Source organism: Cupressus sempervirens, chromosome 10, assembly GCF_028749045.1.
Source record: "Cupressus sempervirens isolate cs-2001-9-10 chromosome 10, ASM2874904v1, whole genome shotgun sequence".
NCBI classification, from domain to species: domain Eukaryota; kingdom Viridiplantae; phylum Streptophyta; class Pinopsida; order Cupressales; family Cupressaceae; genus Cupressus; species Cupressus sempervirens.
The window spans coordinates 8,184,645-8,208,717 of NC_143127.1; the positions used below are offsets into that span (position 1 = coordinate 8,184,645).

At 36.8% G+C, this 24,073-nt stretch overlaps 1 protein-coding gene across 3 annotated transcripts in view; it reads left to right on the top strand.

Moving 5' to 3' along the window:
- Positions 1-23,793, top strand: part of MCM9 (minichromosome maintenance 9) — a 265,434-nt gene extending 241,641 nt beyond the window's left edge. For all 3 annotated transcript variants that reach the window (XM_089804504.1, XM_089804503.1, XM_089804502.1), the window contains 7 exons: positions 9,554-9,635; positions 9,837-9,958; positions 10,152-10,222; positions 22,759-22,868; positions 22,957-23,004; positions 23,085-23,237; positions 23,321-23,793. In XM_089804504.1, the coding sequence (XP_089660630.1) occupies positions 9,554-9,635; positions 9,837-9,958; positions 10,152-10,222; positions 22,759-22,868; positions 22,957-23,004; positions 23,085-23,237; positions 23,321-23,538 (804 nt within the window). In that variant the 3' untranslated portion in view covers positions 23,539-23,793. The remainder of the gene's footprint in view (positions 1-9,553; positions 9,636-9,836; positions 9,959-10,151; positions 10,223-22,758; positions 22,869-22,956; positions 23,005-23,084; positions 23,238-23,320) is intronic.
- Positions 23,794-24,073: the final 280 nt, after the last annotated feature.

Below are 24,073 nucleotides of genomic sequence, written 5' to 3' on the forward strand. Positions count from 1 at the left end.
CAATTGCTGAGGAATAGGTAGAGATACAAATAGAACGGGAGGAACCACTAGACACAACCTCTTTTGCAGCCAAGGCTGAACTGTTCCCTACTGAGCTTCAGGCCATGGAGCATTCTACTAGGAAGATCGTGTAGCAAGCCAGGGCTTAGAACCTAGAAACCATCATAATCATCACCGCAGTAGAAGCATTGGCCGCTTTTATGCAAACTAACTGCTAGACGGATTGGGGACTTCTAGAACAGGGTGGCTATTCAGAGGAGAACATGGCGATTACATGGACGAGCAGTATCATTTCCATGGGACAGGAACACTCGCCTTTCTTAGAGGCGTTCATAGCAATGGGGGTTGCCTTTCGGGGAACCTTTTTGAAACTTGAAAAGGAGAAAAACATAGCTAAAGTTTGGGGGCTAGAAAGAAAGAGTCTTCAACAATAGTGGGCAGCAAAGAAAGCTCCTATGCAGGAAGCCTAGAATAAAGAGAAAGCTGAATTAGAGAGCAAGGTCACCATGACAGAAGCTAAAAAGATGGACACCCTACAAATATTGCAGGGCATTCGGACAAAGCAGAAGACAGCTGAGTGAGACTTGAAACGAGTAAGGGGAACTTCGAGCACAAGGATGTCCTCCCATCCTTCCTCTTGAAGTCAAAGTTGTTTTTGTTGGTTTCATGTTCTACAGTCATTTGGAAGACGACTTCATTTTTTTGGGGGGATAGATGTAGACGGAATAAAGTAACTATTATGTTAGTACTTGTTTAAGCTAGTCGGGTTGAGTAGTTAGGTGGTAAGGAAATGCGTTGGTTGGTTTCCAATGAACTGACCCTTCTATAAATGTCTAGAACATTGGTATTGTACTCATGTTCGTTTTTGGTATTAATAAAGAAATCATTTCCTTGCCTACTGGTATTATGGTATGTTTTAAGTTTTACTTCATATGTATTAATTAGATTATTTTGTGTATCTGTGAAATTGTGTGATATCCCAATCTACGGCCTACCAAAAGAATATGTTATATCCTAGAAGGATATGAGTTGTCTGATTTTTGACACGCTCCAGGACAACAACTAAATGTAGTCTATCAGACAAAAGCCATGATCTCTATCATGACAAGTATCAGGATCACCAACACTTTGAGACAACAACTTAATGTAGTCTATCATGATAGATTTGTTATCATGATCTCTGACACTTTGGGACACCAACTTAATGTAGTCTATCACAAGAACTCTCGAGCTATTGGTAAGATCGTCATCTTACAATATCGAGCTCACAACACAAATATTAATGAAAGATTGTCACCTCTTATGAAATTTTCCGAGATAATCATGTAGAAACTCACATGATATCCACCATGAACCAAGTTAGAGGGTGGATCCATCATAGCTGCTCCTAGACAGTGAAACAAGGGTTTTTACTTCAAACTTCTCTCTCACACAGAAGAGTAAGTTACAAAGAATTTCACCTCGAACTTCTTCTCAATCTATAGACTTTTTCTAGTCCAAGGTTTCCTTTGATGGAATGTCATACCCCCTTTGAAATTGATATCAACCTTTTGACCTCCTTATACAAGGTTGTCTCTGTTGGAGTTTCAGACTCCCTTTGAATCTGATAAGGTTGTGTCATGCTTCCCTAGTTCAACAAGTGTCCTAGTAGCATAAGGCGTTCTAGCCATATACATGATCACTAGAGGATCTATCTTGACATGGTCTACTCCATCTGAATCAATATGATCAAGATCATCAAAAGGTTGAATGAAGCATGTCTTCTATATGCTCCCTCACTTTGTCCAACGTTGCCTCTAATAAATTGTCATGCTCCCTCTTGATATAGAAGGTTGCCTCAAGAGCCTCACTTTATCTAGATGAACATCAAATGACTAATGTATCTATCATCAAATTGAGTCTTGCACAATATTTGTTAGCATGCCTAATGTATCCATCTTCTTTTCTTGAAGAACATCCCTGCACATTCTTGATGGCGTCTCTTCTCTAACATCTTGACTCTAAGGATAGTTCATATGGGAATGGAATGTTGTTTATTTTTTCCTCTACACAATGTAACATTCCCATTTGTATATCATCGAACAATTTTATGTCACATCAAATATGGTAAACTTCATCCTGGGGATCAAGGAAAAGAACAAAAGCATTATAATAAAGAACCTCTTATATTACATGCATAGATATGGTTAAGAGATTGACTACGATATGCAAATAAATTAGTATGCAAGAGGCAATAGCCAACAATACCTATGTAATGAATCATTCCTAATGCACCATTCGAGAAGAACAAGGCAAATTTCTCTTTATAGTACACATAGAAATACGAATAAAAGGTTGACTACAAAAATATACAGACAATACTAAAGATTAAAAAAATACTTATCACATTATTTTGGAGCAAATGACCAATGATATCCTTCACGATGTGAATCCTTTCTATATGTATGTGAGAGTCTGATTTGTAGTTTCTTCTAGCATCTCAACTCAATGTTATGCAAATTGTAGTGGGCATTTGTAACGAAATTCACACCAGTTTATCCTCTTGAGAATCCCCAAATAAATGAGTATTACAATCTCAAAGATGCCCCTTAGTTTTCCTTATATGTGTGGCACCAAAACGCAATATCTTATTAGCAATCTCCACTACATGCCTCTATCCACAGAAATGACAACTAAACATTATGTCACCAAATCAAAATATTACTGCTGGCCTGCATAAGCCTGTCAATGATCATCTTAAGTATGTTGTTCAAACATCTCCATGCGTTCAATATCCAAGGCTCTAATTTTGGAGTGACATCTTGATACAAAGATCACATATATCGCATATTGTAGGCAAACTGTGTCCATGAGCAACTATTGGATTAGTAGAATGAGAGATGACTCCAAATTGTAGTGATCACTTTTAAAGTTTTAAATAGTCATTAATACTATAATCTTCCCTTGAAATTTATGTGAATGTCTCAAATTTAAGAAGATCATTCATAATCATATATTTTGGTTAATGTATATTTTTTTTATTGTATCTTATCATGTTACTCTCTCTTTTCATGACTCTTCCTACTAAATTCTAGTGTTCTATATTCTAATGTATTGTATGATCAACTCACCAAATATATTACACAATCTATAACTTTTACTCTTTTGTCTCAGTTAACTCCATCACCTTTCTACGCCGACCATTCTTCGTGATGAATACACTTTACAATGTCGTCCTATATTCTGATATTATAAATGAGTCACATTAGAGCTGTCTTTCCATATTCTTCTATCCTCCTTCTCGAACATTGACTGATTATATCTAGTGTAGAAGAAAGGAGCTCTTATGGATACCACTGTTAAAATAATCTTATCTCATCCCCTACTATTTATTGTATATCTCTAGTAATTGGTTCCCTTACTAAGACGAGGCCAAATAGGGAGATGTAGTTCTATCCAAAATTGGATTCGTCCTCCATTCTTATGTTCCAACTCTCAATCGCGCTAGGTGATTTGAACTCCTCTTAGCTTCCACCAACATGTATTGTTTTCCTTTTAGTGTTAGTTGAATGAAGAGATGATTTGTTTGACTTGACACATACTTAAGACATAGATGCTTCTTCTCCACTTGCGATAATCTTGTTCGAACATGCCCCAAGAAATTGATCATATGTATTTTTCTATAGTTCTTCAAAATTATATAATTGTCCCTGTTGTGGTAATTTTTACATCCCAGCTTGACCTGCCTGCAAGTTTTCTTGTAACACAAATGGGTGTTGTAAGAAAAACATTCAATGAATATAAGAATAGCATAATCTTTTGTATATTCCTAAACAAATCTTCTAGTCTGCTTCAACCCTTGCATTTTTTGGAGCAGATCAAGCTCATAGTCAATGGGATTGAATTATCTCTTCAAGTACACCATCCAGTTCCATCTTGTGATCTCCTTTCCTCATCTATTCCTTTCCAACAGAGAAAACATTAATCTTCAAACTGTATAGGGTCCCACGGAGCAATTAACATTTTGGGAATAAATTAGAAACTCGATGAAATAGTAATCACATAATAATATGAAATGTCACTGATAATAGCCTCTATATGACAATGTTTCATAAAAGGCCAAATATGTTTTTTTCCTTTATATAACTCTCGACATTATAAAGTATATTTTTACACCCAACCTTAATATTTCAAATATTTTGCCGTCGATATTATAATCAAAGACTAGCTTGATGAACTATGGAAAGTTGGAAACTATTAAAACTGTCAAATATTGACTCTTCATGAAATTATCTAGACTCAACTTTATAGCTTTCAAAAGATATGTGGTTGGATCTTCAACTCAAATTTGGGCTATTTTAATCTCCAGAAGCAAAGTCTTTGTTGCATAGAAAAATTTATGGATTTTACCTTAATTAAATCCAATATTGATATAATATACTTCCTGTTTCACAATCTTTGGTCCCATTCGCATAAGGCATATGACATTCAAATGGACAAAATCCACAAGAAAGTCAATTTCTTAGAAAATCTTATAAGCACTACATCAAAAATTAGCACTACACCAAAGATATTTTTTGAACCAGCTCTGATTATTTAGTTCTAAAAATTATGAACTTGCTCTGTAAAAATATTTCACACGCTTGCAAATTCGGTGCTCTGATACCACTATAATATCCTGAATCGCTATTCGTGCAGTTCTAACTCAATAATTTTTAGAACATAAACAGATAAGTGATGCAATGTAAACCATCAATATAAACTAGTAGATTGTCATTAAAATTCCTCAAATTATGTTATTGTATTATACATCAGCTTTACAATAACTAGCTATCAAAAATCCAATCTTAAATGTTGTTTTACAGTCAGATTGGAGAACTAAGAAAAGAACTTTTAATTTACATGTGAGACACTTGATGTGACGTCTCCATGGACAATGGGGTTGTGTCCATTGTCTATCGACATTAGGGTTTCCATCCTTAGGCTGGATGAAAGCAAAATCTTTTCAAATCATAGTTTCAAAAACCAGTGAAATATCGCCAATCATGTGATATTTCATGGAGCAAATGCTTGGGCGAATTTAACGCGACAGAAACTAGCAACAAGAAATTGCAAAAGATCGTTTCGTTTATTTCCAAATATATCGCATTAAAAGCCAAAAATTGCAGAACTCCTTTAAAAGTCAAGGGGGGATATTTTAGGTTTAATACTGTGTTATAAGTTTCCCGACTCATTTGTTTCGTTCACAACCTAATTGATCATTCATCTAAGTTTGTCTAGTCTTCTCGAAATTGTCATTTGTTTGGACCTCATTTGTCTGTGCAAAATAGTGGTAGAGGCATTCGACTTTCATTTGTTTGGACTCTGCATCGGTGACACTTCATAGATGTGTTTAACGACATTTGAGAAGCACTAGACAACACTGATTTGATAGTTTCTTTCATAGATTTGGATTGTTTTCTGGTAGCACTTCCCTAGTATGTAGTATTTTACTATTTTGTAATTTAGAAAAAAAAATCATATAGTTTGTTTTAACATTTAATTTATGTTAGAAAAGTAAAACCAAAATATAATATATTTTGGTAAATAAGTAAAAACAAAAAATACATAATAGACTATTTTAATTTCTAAATTGCTTGTATTTTATTAATTTTTAAGATATTTAGAATATATTTTAATAGATTTTAGTAGATTTATAACAATTTTTAATAAGTTTTATTTTTTACTAGATGTTAATAAATTTATAACAGTATTTTAATTAATTTATAGAATATTAGATTAGATTTATTGTATATTTAGATGCTTGGTGAACCTGCGATAGACAACTCTTTCTTTTTGGTGTTAGATTTTCATTTAATGTTAGATCTTACATGAATATAAAAGTATATTTCTTTTATGCTCTTGCATTTGCAAAAATATTTTTAAAAAATGCAAAATTTATTCAAAAATACAAAAAACATTTACATTTTTTATGTTTTGTGGAATTAGATGCCATATTGTGTTTATGGTGTTTGATTTCCTTTTCATTTGTATAAATTTCATTTGAATTCATCTAGATCTTGTTTTTATGCATCTCTTTATTCATTATCATGTTGCACAAGTAGTTTCAAATGTTTTCCAAACATTTTTCTTCTGGGATTTCACAACATCCTCCTCTTACCTTACCATCGCATGGTGTTATACCTAGAAAGACTTGTTTGGCATGTGTGATGATGCTTTGTCCTCTTTTGAATTATCTTGTAAGGATATATTAGAGCACGAAGATGACCTTAATCTATATCTCCATCATATTTCTCTTTGTGGAGATGATTTGAGGATGGATGTTAATTCTTCTCCTAATATGTCTCCTTTCTATGAGCCTGCATTATAATATAATTTTCCTTCTTCGTCCTTTAGGGATCAAGCTTTAGTGATTTAGAGCACTCCTAAAATGTCCTTTATTGATAGGGATGATAATCCTCCTATTTGGGATGAACCTTTAATAATTATTGATTTTTTTGGATACATTCTTAAAGTCTGCCTATTTCTTCACAAGATGATTGGTGACAGAGTAGACTATTTATGGAAATATGGGATCCGAGGAGCAAACAAAGGAAAAGTCCAATGTATCTTTTGCCACAAGCATATGACTTCAGGTGTAAGCCGATTGAAACACCATCTTGCAAAGATTCCAAACAATGATATTTCACCTTGTGATAAATGTCTGGAAGAGGCTTCTAGAGAGGCTTTGACAAGCCTTCAAGGATTTGCACAAAATAAGGCAGCAAAAAAGAGAACATTCGATGCCATGGTAGCCTCAATGGGGATTTTAGTTCTACAGGATCACAAACAAGTGGAGAGGCTTCTTCTTCTACAGGGCCTCAAATACGAGGATCCTTTTTTGACAGATGAGCAGCTAGGTGAGTTTGAGATGGAGGAAGGTGATTGGGATGTGGATGGGGCAGCATGTGAGGAGGAAAATGAGTTTGGTCATCTATCAAAGGCTTCTGGTGAGCCTGCAGCCCCTATTCAAGCATCTATTGAGGATGTTGCTAGAGAAACTACTTCAACACTACCCACCCAATAGGAGCGATCTCTTTTGGGCTTTACTTGTAGACACAATTTATGATTGCTATTTTTAGTTTTCTTTGATATTCCAACTTGAACCTAATATGTATTCAAAAGTTTTCATTTCTTGGAGTTTGACTTCTATATGTATTAAACTTATTTATATTCAGATGTTGTACTTGTTTTTTGGTATATGATTCTATCATTGCATTAATCTACTAAGTTTGAGTTGCTATGAATTACTATTTAACTCAAAAGTTTGATTTATATATGGTGAATATCTCAAATCATTATATGTTTTATAGATTTGGTGTGTATGAATGAGTTTTTAAGAAATTTAAAGAAATTGCACCTTTTGAAATGTTTGATAAAAGTGCTGATTCATTGCCAATTTTTGCCGAGTTTTGCCGATTCCGATATTTTTCAAATTTTTGGGCTAGATGAGATATTGCCGAAACCGAAGTTTTAAACTATGTTCCAAATTACTTTCCAAGAGAGAAAACAAAGTCTGAACCATAAACCGAGCATGCTAGAAATGGGCTCCATCTTCCCTTTTAAGAACAAACAAGTGACTTTTCGCATTCCCATTTTTGTTTCTTTATTTCTTGTTTAAATAAAAACCTTTCCCCCCGCTCAGGGAAACAAATTGCACATAGATAATAAAGTGACATTAACAATATCAACTTAAGTTATAAGGTCGCTTTATAATTAACTTGTTAAATCTTTAGACATTAAAATCTCCCATCAAATGGACTTAGATATGCATGTCTGATAGCTTGCCGGAAAGCTCTTGATGAGACGCTCCTAGTTCCACTCTGAAATGCCAAGAACGATGAGTCTGGTGAGTTACTAGAAATAGTAAGTGCTTGGCAACCCCACTAAAACAATCCTAATTAGCCCACAAGTGAAATCTCCTAGGCCAAAAAGTGACCATATAGAAAACCTAGTTTGCCCATGGGACCAAGGTAAAATGGGCTAATGTCGCAACGAAACTCGCTGACTAGAAAAGAGGACATGACAATAACATGCACAACCACATGGGCATTTTTATTACAATATTTTGCAAGACCGAGGCACCATGTACATCCTCAAAACTTGTCTAGATAACCTATGTGCCTTTACTACATAGGACGAATTTTAACAACCCAAGAAGGTTCTCGAAATTCTAATCCTAAACTTTGCGGTGTGGATGTATTTGGAAGTGGCATGAAGGTTGGCAAGAAGCATAGCTTCTGCCTGTGGATGCTTGGGAAAGCATCCTCAAAGCATCCGTCAAGCATCCGGGTGAATCCACGGAGCATCCGGATTGTATACTCTCCTCTGCGAATATGGCTGACTGGATCCCCTATTTTGTTCCTCTTTCTAATCCCTTCCTTCCGATGTTCTACTTCTCCATCAAAATCTTCCCCCTCCCTCAAATGGGAGACTAGAACACTTGGTTACTGGTCTGAAGCTTACTGTTTTGAAATGCAATCAGTATACACTGCCAAACTGACTAGAACACTTGGGGAAACTCAAATCAATTTTTTGCAGTATTATAATGTCATGTAGATGAACTATTTCAGTCATTGACATTGGCAATATACCTAGCTATACAAATGTAGCTGAAAACAATTAGATTTCTCAATTGTTACACAAAGTTAGTCAAACAATGCTTATAATTAAGCCTTCAAATTTTCTCACAAACTCTCATCATTCTAGAAGCCAAGTATAAGTGTACCATGTGTTTTGTTGTTTAACTTCTATACTGTGTGTCGCCATTGAAAAATATTAGCTGATACAAAATAATTCTGATTAAGTCTTTGATTCTTTTCCTATGTTACGTCTCAATCATTTTAGAGCTGACACAGCAAGCAAAAGTATTCAAAAACTAAATTTATACACACACACACACACACACACACAAATATATATACGGAGACACCCAAAATCCCCCCCCAAAAAATCCATGCATCAGCACCCCACACCTGCACCAGCATCAGAACCAGCATCGGTAAATTAGCTTAATTGGGCTGATATGCTTTTCTCAGCATTCTGAGGTTGGCTTTTCTTTGTGGAGGTTGTCTTTTCTTTGTGGTGATTCTCTAGAAGCCTTGTTGCAGTTTGCATTAAGTTCTCATATAATCAAATTATTTTTGAGAGTGAATTAAGGATGATACCGTCTCCATTATAAACATATGTATGTTTTGATTTCACTTTAAACTCTGATTGGATCAGTGGTTGATGGTTGTTACATTGCGACTTGTACAATAATTATTGACTAGATCCATGTCCTCTTACCACAGATGTGCCCTAGGGAATTACAGTCCTTATAGAATGAATGAATGAATGCATGTGATTTAAACTGTATTTTGTTGGGGCTTTGTTTGATTGTGATGATATATAGGTAATTTATTATGCCGATTTCTTTTGCTTATATTTGAATTCCATTGAATTCTTCATGTTTTCTATATTTATGCTTAGCTTATATGATTATTTTGGCAAGATAAACAATATTTTAACAACAAATGGTGGATAATTGTGCTAGGCTGGACTTGTTACAACTCTTAACACCAGAACCACTGTATTTGGCGTCACTAATCCAAAGGGACAGTACGATCCTCATCAATGTACCCATATTACTATCTTTCTCCAAAATTTGTTTTCTTTGCTTACAATACAGAATGCATCTCAAGTTAAGGATATATTTCAATTAATTTTTTTGACTGATTGAAAGGAATGCAAATACAACCTCTAAAATGAACTATAAGTGATTTCTGCTGGTGTTTTTTTGGATTCAATTTACTGATGTCCATTCCTTGTTATTCCAGCGCTTTCTGTAAATACCAGTCTTTCTGGTCCACTTCTCAGCAGATTTGATATAATTTTAGTACTATTAGATACAAAGAAGCCAGAGTGGGACAAAATTGTATCATCGCATATATTATCTGAGGTAACTGGGATATATTATAAATTATCATTTATAAGTGTAATGTATGAGATGAACGCTTATTGGGTAGACTGTGGTGGAATATATCTCTAATGAAGTCCTGTTCATAGTATCTTTTAGAGATAGATCTATTTATATTACAAATATTATCTGTGGAGGCACATAATATCTGATTTGTCACTGTACTCTGTTATAGCATGAACAGAAGGAGAAAGTTGTTGCAAATGATGACTTGAAGCGGTTGTGGACCTTGCTTATGTTAAGAAGGTACAGATGTGGAAAATCATGTGGTACAATTTTGAATGTATTGTTATGTTTAGTTAGAATGTTCTAATATCCCAGATTCCCAATAGCAGTATAGTAATGCATAATTTACTATTTGTAAAAGAGTATAGCTTATTATCAGTCATTATTTTCATGATCCATATGGAAGTATTAAGAGGTTCTGTGTAATTGTAGCAATTGAAAGTGTTCATTGTAGAGTTGACAATTTCAAATGTCCTGTCATTGTTTACATTCTGTTAACCCATTTGCAGTATGGAGAATAAAATGATGCCATAACATGATTCCTCATAAATTCTTATAATTGATAATACAACAATATATCCCAAGTACTTGTCAGGAGCCAGTTTGTATTCTTAAAAGAGTTACTTTAGTTTTTTACCCAGAATTGTATTTACTACAGACACATTTTTATTTATTATTTAATAATCATTATTATTGCTGAGGAGCTATTTTACTTTTGTATGTAAGCCTCACTTTTATTTATGAAAACTATAAATACTACCATTCATTATTTTGGTAATTCTTGTATTGTTTTTAGTGAAAAAAGTGTAGTTACTGTTATATACTTGTGTTTGAATTTATGTAGTTATTAACTATTTAGTATTTGATATGTAAATTGATGTCAAACTCAAGAAGAAGTTTTTATGTACAGTAACTACGTGAGACTCCTTGGTGTCACTGTAGAATGCTTAGCATAATTAAATGATGTGAAAGGTGAGTGGTCATATTTGTCTTCTATTTAGAGCCTGTGTTCTTGTATGGAATTTTACATTTTGAAATGATATGCAACAATTTTGAAAAATCAATAGATTAACGCTAATAATCACAGATATAGAAAAAGACTTTAAATTAACATAACCAGAAACAAGTATTGAAGCTTCAAAATAGACTGAATAATGATAAAGTGCAAGTTGAACTTTTATGGAATGCATTATCTTGGGGGCTTGTTTAATGGATCTGAAAATTTGCTTGTTTGTAAGTTTTCCACTTCGGTTCAATTTTTTAAAATTTAAATGCTTGATTGACCAGGGATCCTGAAACCTTGAAGAGAACCACATGGAAATAACCCATAAATATTTTCAGCGCAAAAATGTTTCCTCAATATTTCCACTTGAAAAATGTCCTGCTTTAAAGTCCTACGCTAGGCACAATAAGGCTTTAGCAATTAAACTTCATTGGAGAATGCTAATGGCTCCATCTGCATTGTTGGCAGATTATATTGAACCAAATATACAGAGAATAACATCCTTGAGAGAATAATTTGGTTGTCTCTTCCCTCCAAGTCATTCATTTTCATTGCTCTAAATATCAGGGAAGCTGTCATAAAAAGCATTTGTTTTGGTTCATTCGCAATGGTTGGAGTGTTAACTTTTGGACTGATTTTGGGATTCATAATGTTGCCAAGTTTTAGTTGCTCCATTTTGTTTTGATTGAAGTATTTGGTTAGATAGAGAATGTGTTTTACATGAAGTATGTCTAAGTGTGTCTTAGGTAACTTACTTCTCATCTTTCCCAAGCAATCTACTTTATTCCATTGTGGCTTTCCTATTTATTCGGTGTGCGCGGGACTTAGGTGGTCTAGGAGTTATTGGTTTGTACTCTGGCATCTTCCTGATGAGAAGTAAGTTGTTCTTCACCTCATTATCAAGTACTTGGTCCTAATATTTCATTTTCCACGGCTTCTGAGATCTCGAGCAACTCTTCCTCTTCAAGCGAACCACATCAAGTGCGGATCTGAGGAACAACGCTATGACAGCTGCTGTTAAGTCTCAAATCTGATTCTGTCAAAATTAGAGGCTTGTGATGTTATGGACGGAAGCAAATGCGAATGTCATTAAAGGTTCGGTGAATTAAGATTAAGCGTATCAAGTATTATGAGTTTATGGTTGATTTACTACACATTGATGGAAATGAAGCCATTAGTCTCTACTTCCGATGCTGCATGAATTTAAGATAAAAGTCTATCCCAATGATGGAGGGACTGTATAATGACTTGCAATTGTTAAGAGGTGATCAGAAATTGAGCATCAAGGCCTCCACAAAGAGATAAAGGTAAAAGGCCGCTTGCTGGATCTCAAATCAAGAAATGTGGTCGTAAAGGGTATTTCCGGCCTAAAGGTAACAAAGGAGCCATTTTTCCGAAGAATGTGAAAAGAGTAAAGTAAGGATGCCCTAAAATACAAAAATACCTCGGGCACTCCCATCAGATGCTTCTGGAAATGTCAATAATGAAAGGTGACCCCAATACAAAGACAAAGCAATATTAAAAGCTTTCAGCGGAAAGAAGAATGAAGTGCGGGCACTAGCAAAGGATTACTACCCATGTTGTATTTCCAAACAACGGGAAAGCGACTTGCAAAAAAGTTAAGTGTATCTCTCTCTCATACATATATAAGCGCTATTAAATATTTCTGCGTTCTAGACTTTGATGGATAGTAGGGCACTTCCCGTTAAGATAAAACACTCATGCAAAGTCATATCACTCTAGTAAAGTATTAGTGCTTCTGGAAATGTTATATTTGATGTGCAAAAAACGGAAAGTTTAAATAGTTGTTATTCAAAGAATTAAATGCAAATCTTTTTGTTGTGAATGTTGGTCGAACTTAATTTCGTTCATGCAGTGCCAACATTTGAATCCGTCTACCTATTTCACTAGGATTGCTAGTATTTCCCTTATTCAAGTATATTTAAAACATCTATTTCTCAAAATCTGCATCTTGTGTAATCATTTGGCAAATGGCAATCCAAACTTTTGGTTACAAGAAACTTATTGGCCTAGAGAGTGAGCTAAAAGAGTCGTCAGGCACATCCTTCAAATTCTATGATTTGGGTGATCTTCACAGAAGGGTTAATTCTCAACCTCTTCACTCAATCACTCAGAAACTCAAAGATAGCAGATTGGTCAAGGCAGCTGGATTTCCTATGGCTGTACATGCACCTGAGCTTGTTCAAGAGTGCTTAGGACAATATGACTCAGAAACAAAGCAGATTTTGTTTCCTAACTAGTCTATTCTCTTGTCTATCAACAAGGCAATGATGTAGTCTGCGTTCGGCATCCCAATCAAGGAACAATATTGTGACATAGATTTCATGACTTCCATGTCCATGTTCAATGAAAAGAAGACCCTCAGATGGGAGGACATGCAGAAGACTTGGTTCCAGACTACGCGCTCAAAGAAGAGCAAGATGCCAAAAACTCTATTTGGCACAAATCTGAAGCGAGAAATTGTAGATATCCTCGCACTTCTCCTCAGGCTAAAAGGAAAAGAAGAGATATTGGAGTTTGTTGAGCATCTTTTCTTTTTGGTACAAGGAATTTGCGTGGAAAATATGCACATAGATTGGGCACTGATCATTTGCCATGAACTTTCGGCATGGTTAAATTCAACCAGAGGCTTTGGGTAGTTCTACATGTCTTCTTATTTGATTTATGTCCTAGCGACTCACAACAAGTGGCTTGGCCTTCCTTGCATTCAGGATTACAATGAGAATACTAAAGTCTACGAGTTTTACCCACATCTACAACTACATAGAAGTTACGAGGAGTATGTGCGGTTAATGATGCCCAGAGAGGACATTCTCACCTAAGGCAATTTTGGCAATAAGTCAATTTGGATGTTCATTCATCTAGTTCTTGAGTTTCTCCTATTTACGGATAGGAGCTTATGAGGGATTCCCTAAGAAGTTACCAAGGTATTCGGAGGACAAAGTGGTACTAGTTGAGCTGTGTCGACAGATCCTAGAAGTAAACACTCTCTGTTCTAATGTAAAGAAGATTGGCAGAATTTCATTTCCTATAGTGGTTGGCTCATATTCTTGTGCCTCCAGATCGGATGCTCGAAATCTGGTGAAAAGTTTTGAAGGCAAAATCAAATTGCTAGATTATGAGGTGCTCAAGCCTCAATATGATCTAGTTGATTTTGTAAAGGATCATTTGAAATTGAGATATGCCTACAGGCATGTCTCGAACATTGAAGATTATTGGTTTGGGTGTCTCAATGAGTACCAAACTCGAGAGAGATTTTGATCACGGGTAATTGTTAATGAAATTAAAGTATATAACAATTATGTTGATGTTTCTAACCTTGCAGATGACAGAGGCTTCATGCATCCCACATCATAAGAAAAGATCAAGAACACCCCAGTTCTGTCCATCCCATATGTTGGCTCCATTATTGATATAATGGAGGTCCTCATGCGAGGGATCTTTAAAAGAACTGATAAATGGGTTGAGTGGACTTGAGCAAGGAAGAAAAGAATAGGAAGTACTGGTTCCACGGGAGGAGTTTCATTAGGGCCGCTCAATCCGCCGCAGAAACAAACACCACATCCACTACTTCAAGTGCTATAGGTCCTGCTCAATCCATTAGGTAAGAAGGAGATCAACCTCCAGAGAAGAACGTGTCAATTACTTCTACGTACAGAAGTGACTCTCTTCCAGACATTGGAAATGTTGGAGAAAAGCTCGATGAAAAAGATAAGGGGAAGGAGTAAGAAAAATCAATGGCTAAGCCTTCCTCCCCCACTCAAGTCATCAGTTTGGATGGTGACACTAATCCTACGTATGGTCAAGAGCAAGATGTATCCCAACAAGGAGATACCTTAGCCCTTTCAATAACTAAGGTAGTTGCGTTCCCCATTGCTTGCCAAGACAACACAACTCCTTAATGCCAAGGAAGTTGCTTGACCCCACTACTTTGCAGTCAGCTGTCAATGTACTATCTACGGAGTCATGGCTTGAGGAGACTATTGATAGAAAGAAGAGGAGATATGAGGATGCTACTCCATAAAAGGGCTTGGTTACACAAGTAACCTCTTCTCAACCATCCAAAAAGACAAAGAAGCAAAAGACAATCGTGGCATTAGCTACAAATTCCTCCACCTGTCACATGCTGATTGAAATCACTGAGCCATAGAAAGATGGGATATTTCACGAGCTTTCAAAAGATGATTTCCAAATCATAACACTAGATCTTGGTATCCCTGTTCACAGTTCCATGGTAAACATCTGGAAATCTACCAATGAGAAAATAGAGGACAAGTTGGAAGAGCTTAGAGCAGAGAAAGAAGTGTTGAATGCTTCAAACAAGGAGCTGGTGGAATGCATCAAGTCTGCCCTTGGAAGCACGTCCCTAGGTCGATTTGACCTGAATGCAGAAGAAAACAAGAACTTGCTAACAAAGTTGCAACATGAAAGGCAGTTCGGGCAGGTTGGAAGGGCATGGATAGACCAATTGAAGATTCAAGGTAACCTACTGGTGGAAAATTTGGGAAACTTGGTGTTGGATGCACACAAGCTCAGAGAAGTATCCTCGGACCATAAGAAGACTATACAGAAGGCCGCTAATGGGCTGATAGAGCAGTTAGCCCTTCTACAAGAGGTAATTGACATGAAGACTAATGTGGCAATTACTCACAGGATCCTCAAGATAGGCACGGAGCCATTGTTCATTGGAAACAATCTTTAGAATTTGTCATAGAAAGCTCTGCAAGGTCTGCAAATAAGCTAGATGTATGCGACCTGGTGCAAAAAGTTATTGACAAATGCTTTTACAACTTGAAAATATTGTACACAAAGTCTTTTGTATCCACCAATAGTAAGCTTGTGGATATTGAGAGAATGAGGTCAAAGTTCTTGACATTTGTCGATGAGGCCATTGACCCTCTCAATTTCCAAGTGTCTAAAATCCAAGAACTCTCAGCAGCAGATGCGGTCATTATTAAAGAAACAAAGAAGTATAAATCCTGACTCGCCAAAATGGATGAGTTAACAAACATGCATGACTACTGGATGGTCCAGGCTGACAACATTATTATTCCAAATGCCGAAGAGCTGAACAATGTAACGGACATTGTGAAAGCATATAAAGCTAAATTAGTTACATAGAAGAAGACATAATTGTCTTAGACATCTGTCATTATTCTTTCTCCTCTTTCTTTTTGTAGCCACTCTTGGCATTTTGTTAATCTCTTAACAGGCAAACGATTGAAGCTTGTTCTATTAATAGTATTTCTGTTTAGAGATGCTCTGCAAGGCAATTATCCAATGTAACCGGCCATTTTGAGAAAGCCTATATATGTAATATTTAAAGAAGTTAATAGCATCGGCAATATTTACTTTGGGCAAACCCTTGTAGCTATGACTACTGTGTGAGATTCGGAGTTCATATTAGATTTTGTTGTTCATCTAGTTTAAGAGGAATTGATGGAATGAATGTGTTAATGCTAAAAATTGAATGAGTGTGAATGAACTTGGGTTTTATTCCCTTTATTTAATGAATGGTGTCTTTTACTCTCTTCAGCATAAACATGTCTTCTATTATTTCTGCTAGTCCATGTCTTTAGTCAATTCATTGCATTTGAAAGTCGGAAACTAATCATGGGAGTGGTTGATGAACAGATAAAAAGGGTATTATCAAAGCATCAGCCCAGTTTCATAATTCGGGAAATACCTATTTCATGGTCTTTTCCTCTCTTCTTGCCGTTTTAGTTATTGCTGCACGTTTCTCAGCATCCTGCATTATTGTTTTAAGTAGAGTGCATTTAGTGAGTTCTGCCCCCTTTCTTGTCTGAATTGTTTAAAGTTTTACAACTTTGTTTTTGCTTCTTTTGCTCTCAGGTTAAGAGCATACACCCCACAAATCACATAAACAAATTCATTGCATATCTTGCACTTATAAGAGAGCTGTTTTTTTCAATTCAAGGGTCTTTGAATAGATTACTACATCAACCCATTCAGTTGTTAACTTTGTGTTTTCTATAAGCCATAGGGAAAATAAAGAGTCAAGTTATAAACCAATATAGTAAGGATGTTTACCGCATAGATTAATTAAGAAACGCACACAGATAGTGAACATGAACATGAACAACAAAACTCTTCTTATTATTATTCGCATATGTCAGAACATTACATTATGCTTGATTGATAAGATGATTACAATGCTTCCCGAAGGGGTTATAAATACTTTTCGAAGAACTTTCTCGAAGGAGTCTGTCGGCCACATACAACATGTCGCTACATAACAAAAACCTTTCCAAAGGGACCCGTCGGCTACATAACAAGAACCTTTCCAAAGGGACCCGTCGGCTGATACACAATTTCCTTTCCAAAGGGACCCGTCGGCTGATACACAATTTCCTTTCCGAAGGGACCCGTTGGCTGATAAACAATTTCCTTTCTGAAGAGACCTGTTGGCTGATATACAGTTTCCTTCCCGAAGGGACTCGTCGGCTGATACACAATTTCTACCGACGACATCATCCCCCCAAAAAAGAAAAGTCGTCTCCTAACGACTATTACAAAATCTTTGAGACAAATCAACAACCAAAATACATTGACTGACTAACTGGTCTTCAACACTGTCACCTTAGCCAATCTGACATCTGACCCTGATAACCACCTGTGCCGCTTTCTGTCAACTTTGATCCATTTACGGCATCTGGTATTTCTTTTCCGTCCAGTGTCCACAATTTAATTGCTCTGTTATATCCAACTTCTCGTATCTTATACGGTCCAACCCATTTAACTTTAAATTTTCTAGGCCTTATTTCATTTTGTCCATTATACTTTAGTACTAACTGACCAGGTTGAAATCTGTTTAATTTTAAATGTTTCTGACGCCATACCTTCCACCTATTTTGTGCAACTTCCACGGCCCATGCTGCATAGTTCTTATTCCTTCGGTACGACCGCTTTCGTACGGGTACCGCACCTTCAATTAATAGTATCCGGTGGACACATAGCTCTGGTGGTACTCCTTTTAAGTCCTTATACGTCCAAGAAAAAACATCCTTGTACTCCATAAATATTCTGAATGCTGCTGCCTTTAATACTGGGTTCCAATCGTCTCCTACAAAAATGTTCTTCGGATTTTCCTCATCACCCAAGTTCATTGCTTTCACTGTCGGCTCTTCATACTTTATCGGTTTATCTTTATTGAACGTATGGGCCGGTGTTTCATCCACCTCCGCTTATCCTTCCTTCAATTCACTGTACTCCTTCGGAAACTTATGGCCTTCTTTTCCTTCCTCGATACTCAAAATATTGCAGCTCGAAAAGACCTCATAATCTTCCATTTGCCAATGTAGTAGTCCATTCACGGAATCTAAGTCATCATCAATTGACCCTCCTTCCAATCTTAGCACCCCTTCATCATCTGGTTCCATCCTTTTTTTCCCTTCGTCATCATTCTTGCCTTCGCCTTCTGAGTCCGACGACGTTGCTTCTTCTCCTACCATCTATGTATGCAAATCGATTATAAATCTCCTACCTCCTTTCTCCATTGACAGAGTATTCCTTTTCCAATCATGCTTTACCTTAGCTTGCACCAACCACCCCTGTCCCAGGATGGCGTTGTACCCTCTTATCTTTAATGGAATGACTACAAAGTCCAGTAAAAATAGTTGTGTCCCAATTGTTACCGGCTGCGCCATCAGAGTGCCCAAGAGTTTTATCCCATGTTGATCCGCTATTAGTAATTGAAAGGTGGGTGGCCATAGTGTTGGTTGTCCAAGTTTTTTCCAGATATCTTCCGGCATCACATTCACTCCCGATCCTTCATCTACTATTGTATCCGTTAGCACCGTACCCAGAATGCCCATCTCCACCACTGCTGGGTGTCTACTTGTCGTAAGTGCTAATAACATCGGTTCTATTTCTGCTGTTGTGGTTGTTTCCGTACTATCCTTTGCTTCCAACATTACTCTCGAGGACGGTGTCATATTTATAATAGCCGTACGCAGCTGTGGCATGGTGAGGAGATCATTTAATTTAATTGGCACTTCCATTTGCATTATCTGTTTCACCATGTTTTGTTCCGCCAAGTTTCTCTTCGGAGTTTCAGCAGTGTCTTTTACTTGTAACTTCTCTGCTTTCATCTGCTTCTCTATCTCTATTCGGGCTTTTTGTAACCTCTCCTTCTCTTCTTCCGCATTCGGATATTTTGCTTTCCTCGGCTGCTCCCGCGTGATTGCCAACATGTTTTCATCACATGTTTCAATACTTAATAAATTTACGCCTTGCTTTGGACATTTTGAATCTTCATGGTCCCCCAAACTACACCATCTGCACAGTAGCTGCGGCATCTCTTTCGTAGTACAGTCCCTCGCGAAGTGACCCCAAAGATTACATGCTCGGCACTGTATCATCGACCGTCCACTTGCATCATATTGTATTCTACTTCGGCCTCCATTGTTATTGTTATTGTTTCCACCCCTTCCGCCTCTATTATTATATCGATATCCACCTGAAGTTGCATCATTGCCCGCGTTGTTGCTATTGTTCGACGCTTCCTGCGTTAGTAACACCTGCTGGTGTCCTTTTGTTTTCAAGTTAAACGGGCATCTTTCAAGGAATGCCCTGCCACCTGGCAGATGTCACAAAACTGCTTCTTCGGGCATGAACCCTTACACCACAATTCTCCTTTTACTGTATCTGGATTCTTTTTCAAATTTTTGAATTCTTTCATCATCCGCAGCATGTCTTTCTGTAGCGCTTTCACCTTCTTGTTTGATTCCTCATCACTACTACTACTCTTCGAGGATGAATCATCTGAATAAGAGGACTTATGTTTCTTCTTCTTACTCGTCTTCTATTCGCTTTCTAAATCCATGGCACGAGTATACGCATCGGTGTACGATGATGGTGGTACAATCTTCATTTTCTTTTTAAGAGTCGACCATAGCCCCTCCACGAACCACCGTTTTTTCAACTCATCCGTTGGTTGACTCTCCATCTTTTCGATCAATTCTTTCAATCACTTGGCATACGTTCGGATTGTCTCATTCTTTCTTTGTTTGGTGCTGTAGATTTTTGCCACTATTTCATTATCATCTCGTAGCAATCTAAATTCTGCTATAAATTCTTTTTTAACATTTTCCCATGTATTAAGTTTTTGAGGACTATTGTCAGAAAACCAATCTATTGCCACACCCCGTAGGGTCGTTGGAAATTGTCTTACCCAATCATCCTCATCCGTCGCACCATTTGCCATCCATATGGTTTCACACGTTTTACAATGTCTGATAGGGTTTGCTGAACCATCACCATGAAACTCGGGTAACTTTTCTTTAGGGCCAACCATCGTTACTTGTCTTTGATTCTAAGGTACTTGTGTATCCGCGCTGTTCTAAGCTCCCGCACTGTTCTGTGTTCTCGCGCTATTCTGGACTCCTGCGCTATTCTGTGTTCCCGCGCTGTTCTGGACTCCCGCACTGTTATGAACTTCCACGCTGTTCTAGACAACAATCTTGTTTCCAACAACTGCATTGTCTGGTGAAAAGTCTTCAAGTGACGTTCTATTCTCCACTTGTATTCGTTCGTCCGATGTATCGGGAACGAAAAGATCCCTCCATACTTGTGCTCCCTCGGCACTCTGAGCCGTGCGAGTTGCTTCCCTTCCGTTCGGACACTCTCCCCTCGGCGTATACAGGTTAAGGAATTCTTCCCTTGTTTCCTCCACCAAATTCAAGCGTTGTCGAGTTTCTTCCAGCAATTCCTTGGCACTCAGCCTACTAGGTGAGTGCACTCCCTCCGTCTGTGCCTCTTCACCCCTTCAGTGCTCCTCGGCAATCTGCTGAAGTCTCTGTCTGCGTTCTGCTTGCTGTGTTAAAATTAAAATTTCTTTTGTTGTACTTAGTTCATTCTTATCTTTCACCTTATTCTGATCTTTGTTTTGCAAATTCGGCATCAATCTTCATATCATTCCTTAGTTCCAGGTTCGTCTGGCAATGGCGCCAAATGTTTACCGCATAGATTAATTAAGAAATGCACATAGATAGTGAACACGAACACGAACACGAACAACATAACTCTTCTTATTATTATTCGCATATGCCAGAACATTACATTATGCTTGATTGATAAGATGATTACAATGCTTTCTGAAGGGGTTATAAATACTTTCCGAAGAACTTTCTCGAAGGAGTCTGTCGGCCACATACAACATGTCGTTACATAACAAAAACCTTTCCAAAGGGACCCGTCGGCTACATAACAAGAACCTTTCCGAAGGGACCCGTTGGCTGATACACAATTTCCTTTCCGAAGGGACCTGTCAGCTGATACACAATTTCCTTTCCGAAGGGACCCGTCGGTTGATACACAATTTTCTTTCCGAAGGGACCCGTCGGTTGATACACAATGTCTACTGACGACAAAGGAAGAGTAACTGTTAACCAACGCATAACTCAATTCCTAGAGAGTTAAAGATCACCATCGATGCTTTGCATCCAGTAGGATAGATCAAGTTGCTTAGTACTATTGGCCCTATACTCATCCTTGGGAGACAGGGCATCGTTAAATTCTCTGGCATGAATGGCCAATTCTTGTGGTGGAAGCATAACAATCTTAGATAAAAAAATTCTCTTGGGTTCTCGTCTATTGAATTCCTCAAGAAGTGTCTTCCTAGTGTGGGCATATAGCCCCACAGATGAATATATAGTCTCTTCGGCCTATGCTTCTCTAAATAAGAGTACATGTCATCCTTTGAAGGATATTTTCAAATTTCATCTGGTGACTTGCTATTTGGCCCAAGGAGAACTTTTTTGTATGTTTAGTGTTATAGGGAAGTGTCTTAACTAGGGATAGGCTCATGAAATATGGCTTCTATGGCCCTTTTTGCTCTGTTCTCTGTTTTAACAATGACAAAACCCTCGCACATCTATTTTTCCAATGCCCATGGGCGGTCTATTAATTTATAGCCATTTTCTTTGCAATTTTTTTTGGATATATCAAGAATAATTTAGTGGACATCAAAGCTGTTTGTGAATGAATGTGAGAAGCTTTCAAGATGAGTTGGCTAAAATTTCAAATTGAATCTGTCCCAAAGGTATCATTAGTCTATTATCTGATTCTTAAGTATTCCATAACAAACATTGACAAATAGCAAGATAGCTGGGGAAGATTCAAACCTTATGTGACCAGTTTTAGGAGGTTCAATTTAGCCATGTTTCCAGAGACTGCAATCAAGTAGCGGCTGGGTACACAATTATACTAAGAGTGGGGCTGAATCAGCATAACAGCAATTATTATATTTTCAAATTTAATAACATAAGCATATCGGTTGCATGATAACAAGACAAGATGCAACAATTACACAACACAAGGAGAACATAAAATTTATGTGGAAGCCCTTGCAGGACAAAAGCACTGCAAAATATTACTTTATATATAGAAACCTCCTACAATCTTTATAGAAACCAAATTTAATGACAAAGATCCACCTTGAATGTTGCTTCTTCAAAAGATATTGGACATTATGATATCATGTATTTCTTGACTATAAGATACCCAGCTTGTGGCATTAGATTGCTAAGGTGGAAAATTACTGAGAAACATAAATGATATAAATAAATAAATATTCCTTTATATGCTCATCCTTTTTAATATTTCTTTATATGATAATCTTAAAGCAGATCATTTGGTCAAGTAGTCTTTTTTTTAATAAAAAATGGATTGTTTAAATCTTAGATATTTTGTCCGTCATTAGAAAAATCTGTCGTAAAATATATCATTGCAGGTACATCCACTTTGTAAGGGGGAATTTCCGCCCAGTCTTAACGAAGCAGGCAGAAAGAGTGATTTCAAGCTATTATCAAATGCAGCGCAGATCAGCAACACATAATGCTGGTGTAGTGTTTGTGTTTTAACAAGTCTTCTTTTTTGTTTATATTGGTATCCTCCAGGCCTTTTATTGAACTGTCTCACCTGTGTGTAGCAAGGACAACAATCCGTATGCTTGAGAGCTTGATTAGATTGGCACAAGGTATGAGCAATGTTCCTTTTCTATTCTCATAATGCACCTTCAAGATTGTAGATGTCCCACAGTTTATATTCTTGTTGCAGCACATGCCAGACTTATGTTCAGGGATGAAGTAACACAATTGGATGCCATTTCTGCAATTATATGTGTTGAATCATCCATGACAACATCTGCCATACTTGACAATGTTGGCAATGTGCTTCATTCCAGTTTCACAGAAAACCCTGATGAGGAATGTATCCTGCCGAGAAAATGATTCATTTATAAGTTTGGTAGTTCACATAATTATAATTTGCTCCTTTTCTTAACAAGAATATAGATGCAAAACAGGAAAAGCTAATTCTTGAAAAACTGAATCTTGTGGATAATACTTTTGACAACCAAAATGGATCTGATGGCATCGAAGACAATGCTGAAGCTTTAAATCATCAAAGAGTAAATTTGGATCGGCCTGTAAATGGAACACGCAGTTGCAATGGCAAACCAAACCTGCGACCATGTAGTAATGGAAAGAAAATATCAGAAAACCAGAAGTGACTGGAACTAACATATATGTAAATAATGCTTATCCCATGGTTCAATGATTGATTTGGTCATTTCTATTGAGATCAATGTTATAGTAGATTAGTAGCTAATATAGTGTTGCTCTGTAGTTTAACTAGATAATCCTCAAATTGTGTAAAATGTATCATATAATGTCATTTTTAAGGAAAGAGGGTTTCCATCTTAACTTTACCTCCTGGAATAATTGAAAGCTGTTCTAGCATGATATTCAGCATCGATTTTTCTACAGTTCTAGATGTCTTTCGTTCATGCTTGTGCAAGTTGCTATACAATGGCACAGTATTTTTGCTAGAAAGTGTTTTACATTTTTTGCACATTTCCTCTTGTTAATTCAGTACAAGTCTAATTTGTTTAACAGCTTCTTTTAGCACAGGATTTGTTAGAGGAAGCTGATTTGGTTTGTAGATGTCTATTTCCCACTTGTGTACATGAGAAAAAACTTGGAAAATTTTGTATTTAATTGCACAATATAGAGAACCAAAGAAAACATGTAAGAAATTGACTTACA